The 24000-nt window shown below is 45.1% G+C and overlaps 1 protein-coding gene across 1 annotated transcript in view; it reads left to right on the top strand.

The window, feature by feature from the left end:
• The window catches only part of LOC109884939 (collagen alpha-1(XIV) chain-like), a 58803-nt gene extending 37742 nt beyond the window's left edge, over window positions 1-21061 (top strand). The window contains exons 3-12 of the mRNA XM_031817405.1: window positions 1261-1380; window positions 2895-3059; window positions 10584-10745; window positions 11994-12154; window positions 15111-15240; window positions 15422-15567; window positions 17595-17724; window positions 18546-18685; window positions 20578-20704; window positions 20898-21061. Coding sequence (XP_031673265.1) covers window positions 1261-1380; window positions 2895-3059; window positions 10584-10745; window positions 11994-12154; window positions 15111-15240; window positions 15422-15567; window positions 17595-17724; window positions 18546-18685; window positions 20578-20704; window positions 20898-21061 — 1445 coding nt within the window. The remainder of the gene's footprint in view (window positions 1-1260; window positions 1381-2894; window positions 3060-10583; window positions 10746-11993; window positions 12155-15110; window positions 15241-15421; window positions 15568-17594; window positions 17725-18545; window positions 18686-20577; window positions 20705-20897) is intronic.
• Window positions 21062-24000: the final 2939 nt, after the last annotated feature.

The following is a 24000-nucleotide window of genomic DNA, read 5'->3' as shown; positions in this document are numbered from 1 at the left end:
AAGCATTAGCATCACTGCCTGTTATTGACCAGGATAGGTAAGCATTAGCATCACTGTCTGTAATTGACCAGGATAGGTAAGCATTAGCATCACTGCCTGTTATTGACCAGGATAGGTAAGCATTAGCATCACTGTCTGTTATTGACCAGGATGGGTAAGCATTAGCATCACTGTCTGTTATTAGCCTTACTGTACTGTCACAGGTTTCAATAGCCTTACTGTACTGTCACAGGGTTCAATAGCCTTACTGTTCTGTACTGTCACAGGGTTCAATAGCCTTACTGTACTGTCACAGGGTTCAATAGCCTTACTGTACTGTACTGTCACAGGGTTCAATAGCCTTACTGTACTGTCCTGTCACAGGGTTCAATAGCCTTACTGTACTGTACTGTCACAGGGTTCAATAGCCTTACTGTACTGTCACAGGGTTCAATAGCCTTACTGTACTGTCACAGGGTTCAATAGCTTTACTGTACTGTCACAGAGTTCAATAGCCTTACTCTACTGTACTGTCACAGGGTTCAATAGCCTTACTGTACTGTCACAGGGTTCAATAGCCTTACTGTACTGTCATAGGGTTCAATAGCCTTACTGTACTGTCACAGGGTTCAATAGCCTTACTGTACTGTCACAGGGTTCAATAGCCTTACTGTACTGTCACAGGGTTCAATAGCCTTACTGTACTGTCACAGGGTTCAATAGCCTTACTGTACTGTCACAGGGTTCAATAGCCTTACTGTACTGTCACAGGGTTCAATAGCCCTACTGTACTGTCACAGGGTTCAATAACCTTACTGTACTGTCACAGGGTTCAATAGCCCTACTGTACTGTCACAGGGTTCAATAACCTTACTGTACTGCCACAGGGTTCAATAGCCTTACTGTACTGTCACAGGGTTCAATAGCCTTACTGTACTGTACTGTCACAGGGTTCAATAGCCTTACTGTACTGTCACAGGGTTCAATAGCCTTACTGTACTGTCCTGTCACAGGGTTCAATAGCCTTACTGTACTGTCACAGGGTTCAATAGCCTTACTGTACTGTCACAGGGTTCAATAGTCTTACTGTACTGTCACAGGGTTCAATAGCCTTACTGTACTGTCACAGGGTTCAATAGCCTTACTGTACTGTCCTGTCACAGGGTTCAATAGCCTTACTGTACTGTCTGGTCAAATGCAGGTGTGAAGTATGTTCCCTTATGTACTCCTTATCCTATAAATGAAATCTATATTATTGTATTGTGCTGTATTCCCTCCCAGGTCTGGCCCAGTACAGTGGGGACCCCAGGATAGAGTGGCATCTGAATGCCTTCACCACTAAAGATGCAGTCCTGGATGCTGTGAAGAACCTGCCCTATAAGGGAGGCAACACACTGACAGGTACAATTCACCAGCAGCTCCCTCTGACTGCATCCCTAGTGACAGCTATGGAAAGGTCACAGTAGATTTAGCCCAGAGGGGGACGTTTAGCCATGCTTAATACACAATCGTATTGAAATCTGTTTATAGATTTTTAGCATGAATGTAAAGCATTTTGTTAAGGGTAACCAGAGTTAGTTTTATATCTTTATTAAACTAGGGAAGTCAGTTAAGAACAAATTCTTATTTTCAATGACACCCTAGGAACAGTGGGTTAACTTACCTGTTCAGGGGCAGAATGACAGATTTGTACCTTGTCAGCTCGGGGGTTTGAACTTGCAACCTTCCGGTTACTAGTTCAATGCTCTAACCACTAGGCTACCCTGCCGCCCCAGGGTAGCCTAGTGAGGGAAGTCTATATGACTTTTAGATGTATCAACCAGTGGAGCCATCATCAGGGAACTGTCTGTCTATCTGTCTGTCTAGCTGTCTAGCTTTCTATCTGTCTCTATATCTGTGTAGCTGTCTAGCTGTTTAGTTTTCTATATGTCTGTCTATCTGTCTGTCTATCTGTGTAGCTGTGTAGTTGTCTATCTGTGTAGCTGTGTATCTATCTAGCTGTCTATCTGTGTAGCTGTGTATCTATCTAGCTGTCTATCTGTCTAGCTGTCTATCTGTCTAGCTGTGTATTTGTGTAGCTGTCTAGTAGTCTATCTGTCTAGCTGTGTAGCTGTCTATCTGTGTATCTGTCTATCTGTGTATCTATCTAGCTGTCTATCTGTGTATCTGTCTATCTGTCTAGCTGTCTATCTATCTAGCTGTCTATCTGTGTATCTGTCTATCTGTGTAGCTGTCTATCTGTGTAGCTGTCTATCTGTCTATCTGTCTATCTGTGTAGCTGTGTAACTGAACTGCGTAACTCTATATATCTGTGTGTATCTGGGTTCACTGAGTGTACAAAACATTAGGAACACCTTCCTAATATTGAGTTGCACCCCCTTTTCCCCTCAGATCAGCCTCAGTTCATCAGGGCACGGGACTCTACAAGGTGTTTGAAGCGTTCCACAGGGATGCTGGCCCATGTTGACTCCAATGCTTCCCACAGGGATGCTGGCCCATGTTGACTCCAATGCTTCCCACAGTTGTGTCAAGTTGCCCTTAATGTTCTTTGGGTGGTGGACCATTCTTCTTGATACACACAGAAAACTGTTGCGTGTGAAAAACCCAGCAGCGTTGAAGTTCTTGACGCTCCTGGCACCTTCTACCACTCCCTGTTCAAAGGAACTTAATATTTTTTCTTGCCCTTTCATCCTCTGAATGACACACAATCCATGTCACAATTGTCTCAAGGCTTAAAAATCCTTCTTTAACCCGTCTCCTCCCCTTCATCTACACTGATTGAAGTGGATTTAACAAAGTGACATCAATAAGAGATCATATCTTTCACCTGGGTTCACCTGGTCAGTCTATGTTATGGAAAGAGCAGGTGTTTCTAATGTTTTGTCCACTCAGTGTATTTCTGTGTATCTCTGTAGGCCTGGCCCTGACCTATATCCTGGAGAACAGCTTCAAGCCCGAGTCAGGCTCCAGGAGCGGGGTACCCAAAGTCGGTATCCTAATCACAGATGGGAAGTCCCAGGATGACGTGATCCCCCCTGCCCAGAGCCTGAGGGACGCTGGCATCGAACTCTTCGCCATTGGTAGGACTCAAGGCCTTGTTGTCCTTACCGTAGTATGAACACATGATGGTGTCTTTAGGAGAACTACAGTGAAATACAACTGCAATAAGACATTTACATAAGTATTCAGACCCTTTACTCAGTACTTTGTTGAAGTATTTCCAGGTTTCTCCAGAGATGGCTCTGGCTGGGCCACTCAAGGACATTCAGAGACTTGTCGCGAAGCCGCTCCTGCGTTGTCTTGGCTGTGTGCTTAGGGTCGTTGTCCTGTTGGAAGGTAAACCTTCGCCCCAGTCTGAGGTCCTGAGCGCTCTGGAGCATGTTTTCATCAAGGATCTCTCTGTACTTTGCTCTGTTCATCTTTGCCGCAATACTGACTAGCTTGGCATTCAGGCCAAAGAGTTCCTCAGACCAAATAATCTTGTTTCTCATGGTCTGAAAATTTTTAGGTGCCTTTTGGCAAACTCCAAGCAGGCTGTCATGTGTCTTTTACACGACAGCCTGCTGGAAGTTTCTCCCATCTCCACAGAGGAACTCTAGAGCTCTGAATGACCATAGGGTTCTTGGTTACTCCCTGACCAAGGCCCCTCTCCCCCCATTGGTCAGTTTGGCTGGGCGGCCAGCTCTAGGAAGAGTCTTGGTAGTTCCAAACTTCTTCCATTAAAGAATGGAGGCCACTGTGTTCCTGGAGACCTTCAATGCTGCAGAAATGTTTTGGTACCTTTCCCCAGATCTGTGCCCTCGACACAATCCTGTCTCGGAGCTCTACGGACAAATCTTTTGACCTCATGGCTTGGTTTTTACTCTGACATGCAGTGTCAACTGTAGGACCTTTATATAGACAGGTGTGGGCCTTTCCAAATCATGTCCAATCAATTGAATTTACCACAGGTGGACTCCAAGTTGTAGAAACATCTCAAGGATGATCAATGGAAACAGCTCAATTTCGCATTTCATAGCAGAGGGTCTGAATACTTATATAAATCAGGTATTTCTTAAATAATTTTTCATTTTTAATTTGCAAAAATATCTAAAAACCTGTTTTCGCTTTGTCATTCTGGGATATTGTGTGTAGATCGGTGAGGGTTTCTTTTATATAATACATTCTACAATAAGGATGTAATGTAACATTTTGGGGAAAAAGTCAAGGGGTCTGAATACTTTCCGAAGGCACCGTATATTCATGCTGTGAGACTTGATGCTGTCGGTAGGACAGTTAGTTGTTTTGATGCTGTCGGTAGGACACAGTTAGTTGTTTTGATGCTGTCGGTAGGACACAGTTAGTGGTTTTGATGCTGTCGGTAGAACACAGTTAGTGGTTTTGATGCTGTCGGTAGGACACAGTTAGTTGTTTTGATGCTGTCGGTAGGACACAGTTAGTGGTTTTGATGCTGTCGGTAGGACACAGTTAGTGGTTTTGATGCTGTCGGTAGGACACAGTTAGTGGTTTTGATGCTGTCGGTAGGACAGTTAGTGGTTTTGATGCTGTCGGTAGGACAGTTAGTTGTTTTGATGCTGTCGGTAGGACAGTTAGTGGTTTTGATGCTGTCGGTAGGACAGTTAGTTGTTTTGATGCTGTCGGTAGGACAGTTAGTGGTTTTGATGCTGTCGGTAGGACACAGTTAGTGGTTTTGATGCTGTCGGTAGGACACAGTTAGTTGTTTTGATGCTGTCGGTAGGACACAGTTAGTTGTTTTGATGCTGTCTGTAGGACACAGTTAGTGGTTTTGATGCTGTCGGTAGGACACAGTTAGTGGTTTTGATGCTGTCGGTAGGACACAGTTAGTGGTTTTGATGCTGTCGGTAGGACACAGTTAGTGGTTTTGATGCTGTCGGTAGGACACAGTTAGTTGTTTTGATGCTGTCGGTAGGACACAGTTAGTGGTTTTGATGCTGTCGGTAGAACACAGTTAGTGGTTTTGATGCTGTCGGTAGGACACAGTTAGTTGTTTTGATGCTGTCGGTAGGACACAGTTAGTGGTTTTGATGCTGTCGGTAGGACACAGTTAGTGGTTTTGATGTTGTCGGTAGGACACAGTTAGTGGTTTTGATGCTGTCGGTAGGACACAGTTAGTGGTTTTGATGTTGTCGGTAGGACACAGTTAGTGGTTTTGATGCTGTCGGTAGGACACAGTTAGTGGTTTTGATGCTGTCGGTAGGACACAGTTAGTGGTTTTGATGCTGTCGGTAGGACAGTTAGTGGTTTTGATGCTGTCGGTAGGACAGTTAGTTGTTTTAGAGATAAAGGCTGACATGGTGACACGCTTGGATACACTTTGGTCCTTTGTGTTTTGTTCAGGGAAACAAGATCTAAATCTAGATCTTAATCTTGATCTAAATATGGATCTAAATCTTAATCTAAATCTTGATCTAAATCTTAATCTAGATCTTAATCTTGATCTAAATCTTGATCTAAATCTTAATCTTGATCTAAATCTTAATCTTGATCTAAATCTTAATCTAAATCTTAATCTTAATCTTAATCTAAATCTTGATCTTGATCTAAATATTAATCTTGATCTTAATCTCGATCTTAATCTTGATCTTCGTGCTCTCTCTCCCTGTGTGCAGGTGTAAAGAATGCTGATGAGAATGAGCTGAGTTAGTGGTTTTGATGCTGTCGGTAGGACACAGTTAGTGGTTTTGATGCTGTCAGTAGGACACAGTTAGTGGTTTTGATGCTGTCAGTAGGACACAGTTAGTGGTTTTGATGCTGTCGGTAGGACACAGTTAGTTGTTTTGATGCTGTCAGTAGGACACAGTTAGTGGTTTTGATGCTGTCGGTAGGACACAGTTAGTGGTTTTGATGCTGTCAGTAGGACACAGTTAATGGTTTTGATGCTGTCGGTAGGACAGTTAGTGGTTTTGATGCTGTCGGTAGGACACAGTTAGTGGTTTTGATGCTGTCGGTAGGACACAGTTAGTTGTTTTGATGCTGTCGGTAGGACAGTTAGTGGTTTTGATGCTGTCGGTAGGACACAGTTAGTGGTTTTGATGCTGTCGGTAGGACACAGTTAGTGGTTTTGATGCTGTCAGTAGGACACAGTTAGTGGTTTTGATGCTGTCGGTAGGACACAGTTAGTGGTTTTGATGCTGTCTGTAGGACACAGTTAGTTGTTTTGATGCTGTCGGTAGGACACAGTTAGTGGTTTTGATGCTGTCGGTAGGACACAGTTAGTGGTTTTGATGCTGTCGGTAGGACACAGTTAGTGGTTTTGATGCTGTCGGTAGGACACAGTTAGTGGTTTTGATGCTGTCGGTAGGACACAGTTAGTTGTTTTGATGCTGTCGGTAGGACACAGTTAGTGGTTTTGATGCTGTCGGTAGGACACAGTTAGTGGTTTTGATGTTGTCGGTAGGACACAGTTAGTGGTTTTGATGCTGTCGGTAGGACACAGTTAGTGGTTTTGATGTTGTCGGTAGGACACAGTTAGTGGTTTTGATGCTGTCGGTAGGACACAGTTAGTGGTTTTGATGCTGTCGGTAGGACACAGTTAGTTGTTTTGATGCTGTCGGTAGGACACAGTTAGTGGTTTTGATGCTGTCGGTAGAACACAGTTAGTGGTTTTGATGCTGTCGGTAGGACACAGTTAGTTGTTTTGATGCTGTCGGTAGGACACAGTTAGTGGTTTTGATGCTGTCGGTAGGACACAGTTAGTGGTTTTGATGTTGTCGGTAGGACACAGTTAGTGGTTTTGATGCTGTCGGTAGGACACAGTTAGTGGTTTTGATGTTGTCGGTAGGACACAGTTAGTGGTTTTGATGCTGTCGGTAGGACACAGTTAGTGGTTTTGATGCTGTCGGTAGGACACAGTTAGTGGTTTTGATGCTGTCGGTAGGACAGTTAGTGGTTTTGATGCTGTCGGTAGGACAGTTAGTTGTTTTAGAGATAAAGGCTGACATGGTGACACGCTTGGATACACTTTGGTCCTTTGTGTTTTGTTCAGGGAAACAAGATCTAAATCTAGATCTTAATCTTGATCTAAATATGGATCTAAATCTTAATCTAAATCTTGATCTAAATCTTAATCTAGATCTTAATCTTGATCTAAATCTTGATCTAAATCTTAATCTTGATCTAAATCTTAATCTTGATCTAAATCTTAATCTAAATCTTAATCTTAATCTTAATCTAAATCTTGATCTTGATCTAAATATTAATCTTGATCTTAATCTCGATCTTAATCTTGATCTTCGTGCTCTCTCTCCCTGTGTGCAGGTGTAAAGAATGCTGATGAGAATGAGCTGAGTTAGTGGTTTTGATGCTGTCGGTAGGACACAGTTAGTGGTTTTGATGCTGTCAGTAGGACACAGTTAGTGGTTTTGATGCTGTCAGTAGGACACAGTTAGTGGTTTTGATGCTGTCGGTAGGACACAGTTAGTTGTTTTGATGCTGTCAGTAGGACACAGTTAGTGGTTTTGATGCTGTCGGTAGGACACAGTTAGTGGTTTTGATGCTGTCAGTAGGACACAGTTAATGGTTTTGATGCTGTCGGTAGGACAGTTAGTGGTTTTGATGCTGTCGGTAGGACACAGTTAGTGGTTTTGATGCTGTCGGTAGGACACAGTTAGTTGTTTTGATGCTGTCGGTAGGACAGTTAGTGGTTTTGATGCTGTCGGTAGGACACAGTTAGTGGTTTTGATGCTGTCGGTAGGACACAGTTAGTGGTTTTGATGCTGTCAGTAGGACACAGTTAGTGGTTTTGATGCTGTCGGTAGGACACAGTTAGTGGTTTTGATGCTGTCTGTAGGACACAGTTAGTTGTTTTGATGCTGTCGGTAGGACACAGTTAGTGGTTTTGATGCTGTCGGTAGGACACAGTTAGTGGTTTTGATGCTGTCGGTAGGACACAGTTAGTGGTTTTGATGCTGTCGGTAGGACACAGTTAGTGGTTTTGATGCTGTCGGTAGGACACAGTTAGTTGTTTTGATGCTGTCGGTAGGACACAGTTAGTGGTTTTGATGCTGTCGGTAGGACACAGTTAGTGGTTTTGATGTTGTCGGTAGGACACAGTTAGTGGTTTTGATGCTGTCGGTAGGACACAGTTAGTGGTTTTGATGCTGTCGGTAGGACACAGTTAGTGGTTTTGATGCTGTCAGTAGGACACAGTTAGTGGTTTTGATGCTGTCGGTAGGACACAGTTAGTGGTTTTGATGCTGTCTGTAGGACACAGTTAGTTGTTTTGATGCTGTCGGTAGGACACAGTTAGTGGTTTTGATGCTGTCGGTAGGACACAGTTAGTGGTTTTGATGCTGTCGGTAGGACACAGTTAGTGGTTTTGATGCTGTCGGTAGGACACAGTTAGTGGTTTTGATGCTGTCGGTAGGACACAGTTAGTTGTTTTGATGCTGTCGGTAGGACACAGTTAGTGGTTTTGATGCTGTCGGTAGGACACAGTTAGTGGTTTTGATGTTGTCGGTAGGACACAGTTAGTGGTTTTGATGCTGTCGGTAGGACACAGTTAGTGGTTTTGATGTTGTCGGTAGGACACAGTTAGTGGTTTTGATGCTGTCGGTAGGACACAGTTAGTGGTTTTGATGCTGTCGGTAGGACACAGTTAGTTGTTTTGATGCTGTCGGTAGGACACAGTTAGTGGTTTTGATGCTGTCGGTAGAACACAGTTAGTGGTTTTGATGCTGTCGGTAGGACACAGTTAGTTGTTTTGATGCTGTCGGTAGGACACAGTTAGTGGTTTTGATGCTGTCGGTAGGACACAGTTAGTGGTTTTGATGTTGTCGGTAGGACACAGTTAGTGGTTTTGATGCTGTCGGTAGGACACAGTTAGTGGTTTTGATGTTGTCGGTAGGACACAGTTAGTGGTTTTGATGCTGTCGGTAGGACACAGTTAGTGGTTTTGATGCTGTCGGTAGGACACAGTTAGTGGTTTTGATGCTGTCGGTAGGACAGTTAGTGGTTTTGATGCTGTCGGTAGGACAGTTAGTTGTTTTAGAGATAAAGGCTGACATGGTGACACGCTTGGATACACTTTGGTCCTTTGTGTTTTGTTCAGGGAAACAAGATCTAAATCTAGATCTTAATCTTGATCTAAATATGGATCTAAATCTTAATCTAAATCTTGATCTAAATCTTAATCTAGATCTTAATCTTGATCTAAATCTTGATCTAAATCTTAATCTTGATCTAAATCTTAATCTTGATCTAAATCTTAATCTAAATCTTAATCTTAATCTTAATCTAAATCTTGATCTTGATCTAAATATTAATCTTGATCTTAATCTCGATCTTAATCTTGATCTTCGTGCTCTCTCTCCCTGTGTGCAGGTGTAAAGAATGCTGATGAGAATGAGCTGAGTTAGTGGTTTTGATGCTGTCGGTAGGACACAGTTAGTGGTTTTGATGCTGTCAGTAGGACACAGTTAGTGGTTTTGATGCTGTCAGTAGGACACAGTTAGTGGTTTTGATGCTGTCGGTAGGACACAGTTAGTTGTTTTGATGCTGTCAGTAGGACACAGTTAGTGGTTTTGATGCTGTCGGTAGGACACAGTTAGTGGTTTTGATGCTGTCAGTAGGACACAGTTAATGGTTTTGATGCTGTCGGTAGGACAGTTAGTGGTTTTGATGCTGTCGGTAGGACACAGTTAGTGGTTTTGATGCTGTCGGTAGGACACAGTTAGTTGTTTTGATGCTGTCGGTAGGACAGTTAGTGGTTTTGATGCTGTCGGTAGGACACAGTTAGTGGTTTTGATGCTGTCGGTAGGACACAGTTAGTGGTTTTGATGCTGTCAGTAGGACACAGTTAGTGGTTTTGATGCTGTCGGTAGGACACAGTTAGTGGTTTTGATGCTGTCTGTAGGACACAGTTAGTTGTTTTGATGCTGTCGGTAGGACACAGTTAGTGGTTTTGATGCTGTCGGTAGGACACAGTTAGTGGTTTTGATGCTGTCGGTAGGACACAGTTAGTGGTTTTGATGCTGTCGGTAGGACACAGTTAGTGGTTTTGATGCTGTCGGTAGGACACAGTTAGTTGTTTTGATGCTGTCGGTAGGACACAGTTAGTGGTTTTGATGCTGTCGGTAGGACACAGTTAGTGGTTTTGATGTTGTCGGTAGGACACAGTTAGTGGTTTTGATGCTGTCGGTAGGACACAGTTAGTGGTTTTGATGTTGTCGGTAGGACACAGTTAGTGGTTTTGATGCTGTCGGTAGGACACAGTTAGTGGTTTTGATGCTGTCGGTAGGATACAGTTAGTGGTTTTGATGCTGTCGGTAGGACAGTTAGTGGTTTTGATGCTGTCGGTAGGACAGTTAGTTGTTTTAGAGATAAAGGCTGACATGGTGACACGCTTGGATACACTTTGGTCCTTTGTGTTTTGTTCAGGGAAACAAGATCTAAATCTTGATCTAAATCTTGATCTAAATCTTAATCTAAATCTTGATCTAGATCTTAATCTTGATCTAGACCTTAATCTAAATCTTAATCTAAATCTTAATCTTAATCTAAATCTTGATCTTGATCTAAATATTAATCTTGATCTTAATCTCGATCTTAATCTTGATCTTCGTGCTCTCTCTCCCTGTGTGCAGGTGTAAAGAATGCTGATGAGAATGAGCTGAGGGCCATAGCTTCTGAGCCTGACAACACTCATGTGTACAACGTGGCAGACTTCAGCGTCATGAGCTCTATCATAGAGGGACTGACCCAGATAGTCTGTGAACGGGTAGAGGAGCAGGACAAGGAGATCAAAGGTGAACAAATCAAATCAGAGAGCAAAGATGTTGGCACGTCAGTCCACAAACTACTGTATATCTTTACAGTACATACTGTCTCATTCACTTAGACACAGTACCCAGTCTTCAGTCATCATACTACTGTATATCTTTACAGTACATACTGTCTCATTCACTTAGACACAGTACCCAGTCTTCAGTCCTCATACCATCTCATTCACTTAGACACAGTACCCAGTCTTCAGTCCTCATACCATCTCATTCACTTAGACATAGTGCCCAGTCTTCAGTCCTCATACTGTCTCATTCACTTAGACACAGTACCCAGTCTTCAGTCCTCATACTACTGTATATCTTTACAGTACATACTGTCTCATTCACTTAGACACAGTACCCAGTCTTCAGTCATCATACTACTGTATATCTTTACAGTACATACTGTCTCATTCACTTAGACACAGTACCCAGTCTTCAGTCCTCATACCATCTCATTCACTTAGACATAGTGCCCAGTCTTCAGTCCTCATACCATCTCATTCACTTAGACACAGTACCCAGTCTTCAGTCCTCATACCATCTCATTCACTTAGACATAGTGCCCAGTCTTCAGTCCTCATACCATCTCATTCACTTAGACATAGTGCCCAGTCTTTAATATTGAGGCCTCATGTTGTCACCCAGTCTTTAATATTGAGGCCTCAGGTTGTCACTACAAATCTGAGCTGAAATAACTCCTGTCTGTTTAATACACTTCATACAGAATCATCATAATGCCGTCCATATGTAGTACATACTGAATAAACACGCACTTAGACATACACACTTAGAAAAAAGGGTTCCAAAAGGGTTCTTCGGCTGTCCCCATAGGAATACCTTTATTGGTTACAGGTAGAACCCTTCTGGGTTCCATTTAGAACCCTCTATGGAAAGAGTTCTACATGGAAGGGTTCCATGTAGAACCTGGAGCCAAAAGGGTTCTAGTTGGAACCAAACATAATTCTTCATAGGGTTCTCCTATGGGGACAGCCGAAGAACCCTTTTAGGTTCTAGATAGCATTTTTTATTTCTAAGAGTGTACTGTACAAACTTTCCATACCATGTATTCTCTAACGATCCGTTGTCATGTATCTCCAGAGGAGACAGCAGAACAGGAGACACAGGGAGCCCCTCAGGACCTAGTGACATCAACATGTCCATACAGTATACTGTACAGTCTCTCACCTTAGATGATGCTGTCCTGTACTATCTGAATGTGTGTTCCTCCAGGAGAGTCTACAGGTCAGGAGACACAGGGAGCCCCTCAGGACCTAGTGACATCAGAGGTGACAGCCAGGAGTTTCAGGGTGTCCTGGAGTCACGCTCCCGGCAGTGTAGAGAAGTACCGTGTGGTGTTCTACCCTGCTACCCAGGGAGGACGGCCTGAAGAGGTATACACACTCCATCTTACTCTCCCACCCAATAGGGTTTTTAATGTCCATCTGTTGCAGGTGAAACAAAGGGGATTGGAACCCAAATGATTTTCTAATTGTTTCATTCTCGAATAGAATCCTACATTTTTTATCGTTCCGTTCCGAACAGAACAATAAAGTTCTGAACCGGTTCAAACCAATAAAAAGTATCAGTTTATATTTTTAATTTCTGTTCCTTTTTTAAACGTGTAAAATCAATCGACAGTTGTTTACATTTAGCTCATTAAATGACTTCACCAATCAAATGACTCGTTCCAGGTTCCGTTTCTGTTCCTTGAAAAATTTATATAACTGGATGTATTGACTCCAGATGTTCAGTCTCTGTGTATCTCTCTGACCCAGTCTCTCTGTGTATCTCTCTGACCCAGTCTCTCTGTGTATCTCTCTGACCCAGTCTCTGTGTATCTCTCTGACCCAGTATCTCTGTGTATCTCTCTGACCCAGTATCTCTGTGTATCTCTCTGACCCAGTCTCTCTGTATCTCTATGACCCAGTATCTGTGTATCTCTCTGACCCAGTCTCTGTGTATCTCTCTGACCCAGTCTCTGTGTATCTCTCTGACCCAGTCTCTTTGTGTCTTTCTGACCCAGTCTCTGTGTATCTCTCTGACCCAGTATCTCTGTGTATCTCTCTGACCCAGTATCTCTGTGTATCTCTCTGACCCAGTCTCTGTGTATCTCTCTGACCCAGTCTCTCTGTGTATCTCTCTGACCCAGTCTCTCTGTGTATCTCTCTGACCCAGTCTCTGTGTATCTCTCTGACCCAGTCTCTCTGTGTATCTCTCTGACCCAGTCTCTGTGTATCTCTCTGACCTAGGCTCTGTGTATCTCTGTGTATCTCTCTGACCCAGTATCTGTGTATCTCTCTGACCCAGTATCTCTGTGTATCTCTCTGACCCAGTCTCTCTGTATCTCTATGACCCAGTATCTGTGTATCTCTCTGACCCAGTCTCTGTGTATCTCTCTGACCCAGTCTCTGTGTATCTCTCTGACCCAGTCTCTTTGTGTCTCTCTGACCCAGTCTCTGTGTATCTCTCTGACCCAGTCTCTTTGTGTCTTTCTGACCCAGTCTCTGTGTACCTCTCTGACCCAGTATCTCTGTGTATCTCTCTGACCCAGTATCTCTGTGTATCTCTCTGACCCAGTCTCTGTGTATCTCTCTGACCCAGTCTCTCTGTGTATCTCTCTGACCCAGTCTCTCTGTGTATCTCTCTGACCCAGTCTCTGTGTATCTCTCTGACCCAGTCTCTCTGTGTATCTCTCTGACCCAGTCTCTGTGTATCTCTCTGACCTAGGCTCTGTGTATCTCTGTGTATCTCTCTGACCCAGTCTCTGTGTATCTCTCTGACCCAGTATCTCTGTGTATCTCTCTGACCCAGTCTCTGTGTATCTCTCTGACCCAGTCTCTGTGTATCTCTCTGACCCAGTCTCTGTGTATCTCTCTGACCCAGTATCTCTGTGTATCTTTGTGTATCTCTCTGACCCGGTCTCTGTGTATCTCTCTGACCCAGTATCTCTGTGTATCTCTCTTTGTATCTCTCTGACCCAGTCTCTGTGTATCTCTCTGACCCAGTCTCTGTGTATCTCTCTGACCCAGTCTCTGTGTATCTCTCTGACCCAGTCTCTGTGTATCTCTCTGACCCAGTCTCTGTGTATCTCTCTGACCCAGTATCTCTGTGTATCTCTCTGACCCAGTCTCTGTGTATCTCTCTGACCCAGTCTCTGTGTATCTCTCTGACCCAGTATCTCTGTGTATCTCTCTGACCCAGTATCTCTGTGTATCTCTCTGACCCAGTCTCTGTGTATCTATCTGACCCAGTATCTCTGTGTATCTCTCTGACCCAGTCTCTGTGTATCTCTCTGACCCATTATCTCTGTGTATCTTTGTATATCTCTCTGACCCAGTCTCTGTGTATCTCTCTGACCCAGTCTCTGTGTATCTCTCTGACCCAGTCTCTGTGTATCTCTCTGACCCAGTATCTCTGTGTATCTTTGTGTATCTCTCTGACCCAGTATCTCTGTGTATCTCTCTTTGTATCTCTCTGACCCAGTCTCTGTGTATCTCTCTGACCCAGTCTCTGTGTATCTCTCTGACCCAGTATCTCTGTGTATCTCCCTGACCCAGTATCTCTGTGTATCTCTCTGACCCAGTCTCTGTGTATCTCTCTGACCCAGTCTCTGTGTATCTCTCTGACCCAGTCTCTCTGTGTATCTCTCTGACCCAGTCTCTGTGTATCTCTCTGACCCAGTCTCTGTGTATCTCTCTGACCTAGGCTCTGTGTATCTCTGTATCTCTATGACCCAGTATCTGTGTATCTCTCTGACCCAGTCTCTGTGTATCTCTCTGACCCAGTCTCTGTGTATCTCTCTGACCCAGTCTCTGTGTATCTCTCTGACCCAGTCTCTTTGTGTCTTTCTGACCCAGTCTCTGTGTATCTCTCTGACCCAGTATCTCTGTGTATCTCTCTGACCCAGTATCTCTGTGTATCTCTCTGACCCAGTCTCTGTGTATCTCTCTGACCCAGTATCTCTGTGTATCTCTCTGACCCAGTCTCTGTGTATCTCTCTGACCCAGTATCTCTGTGTATCTTTGTGTATCTCTCTGACCCGGTCTCTGTGTATCTCTCTGACCCAGTATCTCTGTGTATCTCTCTTTGTATCTCTCTGACCCAGTCTCTGTGTATCTCTCTGACCCAGTCTCTGTGTATCTCTCTGACCCAGTCTCTGTGTATCTCTCTGACCCAGTCTCTGTGTATCTCTCTGACCCAGTATCTCTGTGTATCTCTCTTTGTATCTCTCTGACCCAGTCTCTGTGTATTTCTCTGACCCAGTATCTCTGTGTATCTCTCTGACCCAGTCTCTGTGTATTTCTCTGACCCAGTATCTCTGTGTATCTCTCTTTGTATCTCTCCCAGGCTGTGGTGGACGGCACAGAGAACTCTGTGGTTCTGCGGTATCTCAACTCCTTAACAGAGTACCAGTTAGCTGTGTTTGCTGTCTACACCAGCTCAGCTAGCGAGGCACTTCGTGGCAGCGAGACCACATGTGAGTCCACCTCCCTTCTCATTGTCAGCAAGACTATTTTCTACACTTGTTCTTTTTTTCCTCCTGGGCCAAGTTGGATGTGTGTAAACATAGTCTTTCACCTGGGTTTAACCCAACTCTCTGTGTGTGTCTGTTCGTTCCTGTGTGTGCGTGTTCCTGCTTGTGTTCACGTGTGTCTCAGTGGCTCTCCCCATGGTGAACGGCCTGGAGCTGTACGACGTTACCCACAACACCATGCGGGCGCGGTGGAGCGGTGTGCAGGGCATCTCGGGGTACATGGTCCTATACGCCCCCCTGACTAACGACCAGGCCTCCGACGAGAAAGAGGTACCCCAGCCGGAGGGCCGCGAGCCTGGGTGGGATCGGTCTGGGGGAGGGTTCTTCCTGGAGGGGCTGCTGGTGGTCCGTGTCTCTTTTCTTCTGATGAAATATAGCATATATTAGTTATAGTATATTAGTTTAGTTCCTAAACCACAGGAGCACCGGGGGTGGGAGGCCTTGTGTCAGTAGATCTGCTGCTGAACAGAACCAGCAGAACCCTGGTGATCTGGAGGCTCCACAGGCTTATTGGATCGGGTGGTGTCATGGAGGCAGGAGAGGCCTCAATAAGAGGACATCCTCTGTCCCTGTCCCTGTCTCTGTCTGTCCCTGTCTCTGTCCCTGTCTCTGTCTCTGTCCCTATCTCTGTCCCTGTCTCTGTCCCTGTCTCTCTCTGTCCATGTATCTGTCCCTGTCTCTCTCTGTCCCTATCTCTGTCTCGGTATCTGTCCCTGTCTCTGTCTCTGTCTCTCTCTGTCCCTGTCTCTGTCCCTGTCTCTGTCTCTGTACCTGTCCCTCTCTGTCCCCGTCTCTGTCCCTGTCCCTGTCTCTGTCCCTGTCTCTGTCTCTGTCCCTATCTCTGTCCCTATCTCTGTCCCTGTCTCTGTCCCTGTCCCTGTCCCTGTCTCTCTCTGTCCATGTATCTGTCCCTGTCCCTGTCTCTCTCTGTCCCTATCTCTGTCCCTGTCCCTGTCTCTCTCTGTCCCTATCTCTGTGTCTGTCCCTGTTTCTATCTCTGTCCCTGTCTCTGTCTCTGTCCCCGTCTCTGTCCCTGTCCCTCTCTGTCCCCGTCTCTGTCCCTGTCCCTATCTCTGTCCGTGTATCTGTCCCTGTCTCTGTCTCTTTCTCTGTCCGTGTATCTGTCCCTGTCCCTAGCTCTGTCCATGTCTCTGTCTTTGTCCCTGTCTCTGTCCCTGTCCCGATCTCTGTCTCTGTCCCTGTCTCTGTCCCTGTCCCTGTCTCTGTCCCTGTCCCTGTCCCTGTCCCTGTCTCTGTCTCTAGAGAACATGTTGCAGAGGAAAATGAGCTGTTTTACATTTTGACATGAGGGGGTAGAGAGGAAAATGAGCTGTTTTACATTTTGACATGAGGGGTAGAGAGGAAAATGAGCTGTTTTACATTTTGACATGAGGGGGCAGAGAGGAAAATGAGCTGTTTTACATTTTGACATGAGGGGGTAGAGAGGAAAATGAGCTGTTTTACATTTTGACATGAGGGGTAGAGAGGAAAATGAGCTGTTTTACATTTTGACCTGAGGGGGCAGAGAGGAAAATGAGCTGTTTTACATTTTGACCTGAGGGGGCAGAGAGGAAAATGAGCTGTTTTACATTTTGACATGAGGGCAGAGAGGAAAATGAGCTGTTTTACATTTTGCCATAGGGTGGATTTTTGTATTTGTTAATATGATATCTGAGTGACACTGACTAACAGAATCGATGGGGCCCCTGGTCGGTATTTCAACCATGATAACAAGTTTAGATAGCTGTCCACTAAACTAACTGACATGGGCTAATTGACTGACTATCAGTGACTGACACAACAAGAGAAAAACTGATGATGTACCACCACATTTTGAAATTGCACCCTGTGTATTCTAATCTTCTAACCCGCAACAGTAAATTGAGACCTCGACTGAGTTTCTAAAATATATATATATATTATGGGGAACTTTGGTTTTACCTCTCTGTGTGTGGCCCGCGGCCGCGGTCCGGAAGATTCCACAAGATAAACGACTCTGCTTTTTCTACAGTATTGCGTGCCTCAGAAATAATACTGTACGTTCTGTACAGCTGTCTTCAGACCGTGCAAAGAAGTTACATGTTTCATGTTGAATTATTCTGCGTACTAATCAGGCTTCCAGATGGCGCTTCTTGGCTTCAGTCCCAACAGTGCCCTGTTCCCCATATAGTCCACTACATTAGTCCACTACACAAGTAGTGCACTATATAAGGAATAGGTTGTAATTTGGGACTCGTACCACTGTGTCACCTGGACCTTCATCGATGCTTTCCCATTTCCCCCTTTAATACCAACAGATGAAGGTGTCAGACGCCGTAACTGATCTACAGCTGGAGGACTTGACTCCTGCCACTGAGTACACGGTGACAGTCTACGCCATGTATGGAGAAGAAGCTAGCGATCCTATGAGTAGCCAGCAGACCACCTGTAAGTGTCCTCTTAAACTTACTGTTAAATATTCAACGATTCAGATAAAGGACAGGTATACTGTGGGTCTTCCTGAGGACAGATATACTGAAGGTCTTCCTGAGGACAGATACACTGTAGGTCTTCCTGAGGACAGATATACTGTAGGTCTTCCTGATGACAGAAATACTGAAGGTCTTCCTGAGGACAGATATACTGAAGGTCTTCCTGAGGACAGATATACTGAAGGTCTTCCTGAGGACAGATATACTGTAGGTCTTCCTGAGGACAGATATACTGAAGGTCTTCCTGAGGACAGATATACTGAAGGTCTTCCTGAGGACAGATATAATGAAGGTCTTCCTGAGGACAGATATACTGTAGGTCTTCCTGAGGACAGATATACTGAAGGTCTTCCTGAGGACAGATATACTGAAGGTCTTCCTGAGGACAGATATACTGAAGGTCTTCCTGAGGACAGATATACTGAAGGTCTTCCTGAGGACAGATATACTGAAGGTCTTCCTGAGGACAGATATACTGTAGGTCTTCCTGAGGACAGATATACTGAAGGTCTTCCTGAGGACAGATATACTGAAGGTCTTCCCGAGGACAGATATACTGAAGGTCTTCCTGAGGACAGATATACTGAAGGTCTTCCTGAGGACAGATATACTGAAGGTCTTCCCGAGGACAGATATACTGAAGGTCTTCCTGTCTTCAGAAGTTGTAGCTGTATAGCACGTAGTGTCTGCTGATGGAAAAGGGCTCTGTAAATACATTTGATTGATTGATTGATCTCTTCAACATGACATTTTGAGTTAACCCCTTTGTGTCTGCAGTGCCACTGAGCCCTCCCAAGAACCTTGTGTTCTCTGAGGTGGACCACAACTCAGCCAAACTGTCGTGGGAAGCTGCCTCTAGGAAGGTGACAGGATACCGCATCATGTACGTCAAGACTGACGGGCTAAAGACTGATGAGGTGAGAGACAACACTAGGGGACTTAACCTAGAACAAGACTAGGGGATTTAACCTAGAATGAGACTAGGGGATTTAACCTAGAACAAGACTAGGGATTTAACCAAGAACAAGACTAGGGGATTTAACCTAAAACAAGACTAGGGGATTTAACCTAGAACAAGACTAGGGGATTTAACCTAGATTTAACCAAGAACAAGACAAGGGGATTTAACCAAGAACAAGACTAAGGGATTTAACCTAGAACAAGACTAGTGGATTTAACCTAGAACAAGACAAGGGGATATAACCTAGAACAAGACAAGGAGATTTAACCTAGAATGAGACTAGGGGATTTAACCTAGAACAAGACTAGGGATTTAACCTAAAACAAGACTAGGGGATTTAACCTAGAATGAGACTAGGGGATTTAACCTAGAACAAGACTAGGGATTTAACCAAGAACAAGACTAGGGGATTTAACCTAAAACAAGACTAGGGGATTTAACCTAGAATGAGACTAGGGGATTTAACCTAGAACAAGACTAGGAGATTTAACCTAGAACGAGACTAGGGGATTTAACCTAGAACAAGACTAGGGGATTTAACCTAGTACAAGACTAGGGGATTTAACCTAGAACAAGACTAGGGGATTTAACCTAGAACAAGACAAGGAGATTTAACCAAGAACAAGACAAGGGGATTTAACCAAGAACAAGACTAGGGGATTTAACCTAGAACAAGACTAGGAGATTTAACCTAGAACGAGACTAGGGGATTTAACCTAGAACAAGACTAGGGGATTTAACCTAGTAGAAGACTAGGGGATTTAACCTAGAACAAGACTAGGGGATTTAACCTAGAACGAGACTAGGGGATTTAACCAAGAACAAGACTAGGGGATTTAACCAAGAACAAGACTAAGGGATTTAACCTAAAACAAGACTAGGGGATTTAACCTAGAACAAGACTAGGGGATTTAACCTAGAACAAGACTAGAAGATTTAACCTAGAACAAGACTAGGGGATTTAACCTAGAACAAGACTAGGGGATTTAACCTAGTACAAGACTAGGGGATTTAACCTAGAACAAGACTAGGGGATTTAACATAGAGTTATCCATATATTACATCTGACTTTCTGTCTGTCTGTCTGTCTGTCTGTCTGTCTGTCTGTCTGTCTGTCTGTCTGTCTGTCTGTCTGTCTGTCTGTCTGTCTGTCTGTCTGTCTGTCTGTCTGTCTGTCTGTCTGTCTGTCTGTCTGTCTGTCTGTCTGTCTGTCTGTCTGTCTGTCTGTCTGTCTGTCTGTCTGTCTGTCTGTCTGTCTGTCTGTCTGTCTGTCTGTCTGTCTGTCTGTCTGTCTGTCTGTCTGTCTGTCTGTCTGTCTGTCTGTCTGTCTGTCTGTCTGTCTGTCTGTCTGTCTGTCTGTCTGTCTGTCTGTCTGTCTGTCTGTCTGTCTGTCTGTCTGTCTGTCTGTCTGTCTGTCCTCTCAATACTGTGTGTCTCTTTCTCTTCTGTCAATACTGTGTCTCTTTCTCTTCTGTCAATACTGTGTCTCTTTCTCTTCTGTCAATACTGTGTCTCTCTCTCTCTCTTCTGTCAATACTGTGTGTCTCTCTCTCTCTTCTGTCAATACTGTGTGTCTCTCTCTCTTCTGTCAATACTGTGTGTCTCTCTCTCTTCTGTCAATACTGTGTCTCTCTCTCTTCTGTCAATACTGTGTGTCTCTCTCTCTTCTGTCAATACTGTGTGTCTCTCTCTCTTCTGTCAATAATGTGTCTCTCTCTCTCTTCTGCCAATACTGTGTGTTTCTCTCTCTCTCTTATGTCAATACTGTGTGTCTCTCTCTCTCTCTTATGTCAATACTGTGTGTCTCTCTCTCTTCTGTCAATACTGTGTGTCTCTGTTTCCCCTTAGGTGGATGTGGGTCCAGTCACGTCCTGGACTCTGAATGACCTGAAATCTGCAACGGAGTATGAGGTAGCCATATTTGGGATCTACGACGAGGGCCAATCAGAAGCTCTCTCTGGCAGCTTCACCACCGGTAAGAACCAATCAGAGTCTCTCAGAGTAGTGCCAGATGGACAGGGTTTTCACTTTAGGAACTATGTTATTGGTACTAACCAGGTCAGAATAGGACTGTAGTATGAGTTTTTCCAGTCAGAAGTCATGTTTGTTTTACTTCATGTTGTAGCTGATCCTCCTGTTCTGATGATGCTGTTTGATCTCTCTAATAGACCCAGTGCCAGAACCTCTTGACCTCCAGGCCAGTGAGGTCACCGCAGAGAGCTTCCGGGTCAGCTGGGGTCACTCTGCTCCGGGTATCGTCCTCTACAAACTGACCTGGGCTCCTTATGATGGAGGGGACACTAAGGAGGTCAGTATGGGGTCAACCCACTAAGGAGGTTAGGACAGGGACAACCCACTAAGGAGGTTGGTACTGGGACAACCCACTAAGGAGGTTGGTACTGGGACAACCCACTAAGGAGGTTGGTACTGGGACAACCCACTAAGGAGGTTGGTACTGGGACACCCCACTAAGGAGGTTGGTACTGGGATAACCCACTAAGGAGGTCGGTACTGGGATAACCCACTAAAGTGGTTGGTACTGAGATAACCCACTAAGGAGGTTGGTACTGGGACAACCCACTAAGGAGATTAGTACTGAGACAACCCACTAAGGAGGTTGGTTCTGGAACAATCCACTATGGAGGTTGGTACTGGGACAACCCACTAAGGAGGTTGGTACTGAGACAACCCACTAAGGAGGTCGGTACTGGGGTAACCCACTAAGGAGGTTGGTACTGAGATAACCCACTAAGGAGGTTGGTACTGGGACAACCCACTAAGGAGGTTGGTTCTGGAACAATCCACTATGGAGGTTGGTACTGGGACAACCCACTAAGGAGGTTGGTACTGGGACAATCCACTAAGGAGGTTGGTAATGGGATAACCCACTAAGGAGGTCGGTACTGGGATAACCCACTAAGGAGTTTGGTACTGGGATAATCCACTAAGGAGGTTGGTACTGGGATAATCCACTAAGGAGATTGGTACTGGGACAACCCACTAAGGAGGTCGGTACTGGGACAACCCACTAAGGAGGTCAGTACTGGGATAACCCACCAAGGAGGTTGGTACTGGGACAACCCACTAAGGAGGTTGGTACTGAGACAACCCACTAAGGAGGTTGGTACTGGGATAACCCACTAAGGAGGTTGGTACTGGGATAACCCACTAAGGAGGTTGGTACTGGGACAACCCACTAAGGAGGTTGGTACTGAGACAACCCACTAAGGAGGTTGGTGCTGGGATAACCCACTAAGGAGGTCGGTACTGGGATAATCCACTAAAGAGGTTGGTACTGGGATAACCCACTAAGGAGGTTGGTACTGAGACAACCCACTAAGGAGGTTGGTGCTGGGATAACCCACTAAGGAGGTCGGTACTGGGATAATCCACTAAGGAGGTTGGTTCTGGGACAACCCACTAAGGAGGTTGGTTCTGGGACAATCCACTAAGGAGGTTGGTTCTGGGACAATCCACTAAGGAGGTTGGTTCTGGGACAATCCACTAAGGAGGTTGGTTCTGGGACAATCCACTAAGGAGGTTGGTTCTGGGACAATCCACTAAGGAGGTTGGTACTGGGATAACCCACTAAGGAGGTTGGTACTGGGACAATCCACTAAGGAGGTTGGTTCTGGGACAATCCACTAAGGAGGTTGGTTCTGGGACAATCCACTAAGGAGGTTGGTACTGGGATAATCCACTAAGGAGGTTGGTTCTGGGACAATCCACTAAGGAGGTTGGTTCTGGGACAACCCACTAAGGAGGTTGGTACTGGGACAACCCACTAAGGAGGTTGGTACTGGGACAATCCACTAAGGAGGTTGGTTCTGGGACAATCCACTAAGGAGGTTGGTTCTGGGACAACCCACTAAGGAGGTTGGTACTGGGACAATCCACTAAGGAGGTTGGTTCTGGGACAACCCACTAAGGAGGTTGGTTCTGGGACAGTCCACTAAGGTTGGTTCTGGGACAATCCACTAAGGAGGTTGGTTCTGGGACAATCCACTAAGGAGGTTGGTTCTGGGACAATCCACTAAGGAGGTTGGTTCTGGGACAATCCACTAAGGAGGTTGGTTCTGGGACAACCCACTAAGGAGGTTGGTACTGGGACAATCCACTAAGGAGGTTGGTTCTGGGACAACCCACTAAGGAGGTTGGTTCTGGGACAGTCCACTAAGGTTGGTTCTGGGACAATCCACTAAGGAGGTTGGTTCTGGGACAATCCACTAAGGAGGTTGGTTCTGGGACAATCCACTAAGGAGGTTGGTTCTGGGACAATCCACTAAGGAGGTTGGTACTGGGATAACCCACTAAGGAGGTTGGTACTGGGACAATCCACTAAGGAGGTTGGTTCTGGGACAATCCACTAAGGAGGTTGGTTCTGGGACAATCCACTAAGGAGGTTGGTTCTGGGACAATCCACTAAGGAGGTTGGTTCTGGGACAATCCACTAAGGAGGTTGGTTCTGGGACAACCCACTAAGGAGGTTGGTACTGGGACAATCCACTAAGGAGGTTGGTACTGGGACAATCCACTAAGGAGGTTGGTACTGGGACAATCCAAAAGGGAAACCAGACCTGGATCAATACATTTGTCAAATGCTTCCTGAGACTCTTGCTGCTCTTCATTTAGTTTGCCAGGTAAAATAGAATACATGGAATAGTCCCAAAAGTGCAAACTCCAATACTCATAATCCAAGTTAGCTACTTGACTTGATTGGATGCCTGATTGACTAGGTTTTTAGTGGCTGATATAACTGGGATCCTGGCTCAGATCCAAAGTGTTGATCATCTGTCCTTAACAAGAGAACACCAGCTGTAGAACGGCACAATGCTCCAGTCTCTAGCCAGCTGGTGAAATATTAGCCTGTTGCCAGATCTGTTTGTGCTGTTTAGCCAACTCCTATGACACACAGCCATTGGAGTTGGCTATAAAGCACAATCCGTTATGGCCCCAAGCTAGTGAAATATGCTCTCGGAACTGACTGACCAGCCTCATGCATCACCTGTGTCTGGCCTTTTTCCTGACTGACTACTGTAGCTAGCTGGTCTTTACAGATAGCACTGCAGGTCTGTGTGTTTACCGGGAGTCACTGCAGCAGAAAATAATATACTGCTGATGCTGTGGAGTAGATACACTGTGTCTGTGAGGTAGGGTGGTGGAATGTTACCGTGGAGTAGATACACTGTGTCTGTGAGGTAGGGTGGTAGAATGTTACTGTGGAGTAGATACACTGTGTCTGTGAGGTAGGGTGGTGGAATGTTACTGTGG

Source organism: Oncorhynchus kisutch, unplaced genomic scaffold, assembly GCF_002021735.2.
Source record: "Oncorhynchus kisutch isolate 150728-3 unplaced genomic scaffold, Okis_V2 scaffold1016, whole genome shotgun sequence".
Lineage (NCBI taxonomy): Eukaryota > Metazoa > Chordata > Actinopteri > Salmoniformes > Salmonidae > Oncorhynchus > Oncorhynchus kisutch.
Note: the sequence above shows the minus strand (reverse complement) of the source record. Positions and strands in the feature narration are given on the sequence as shown.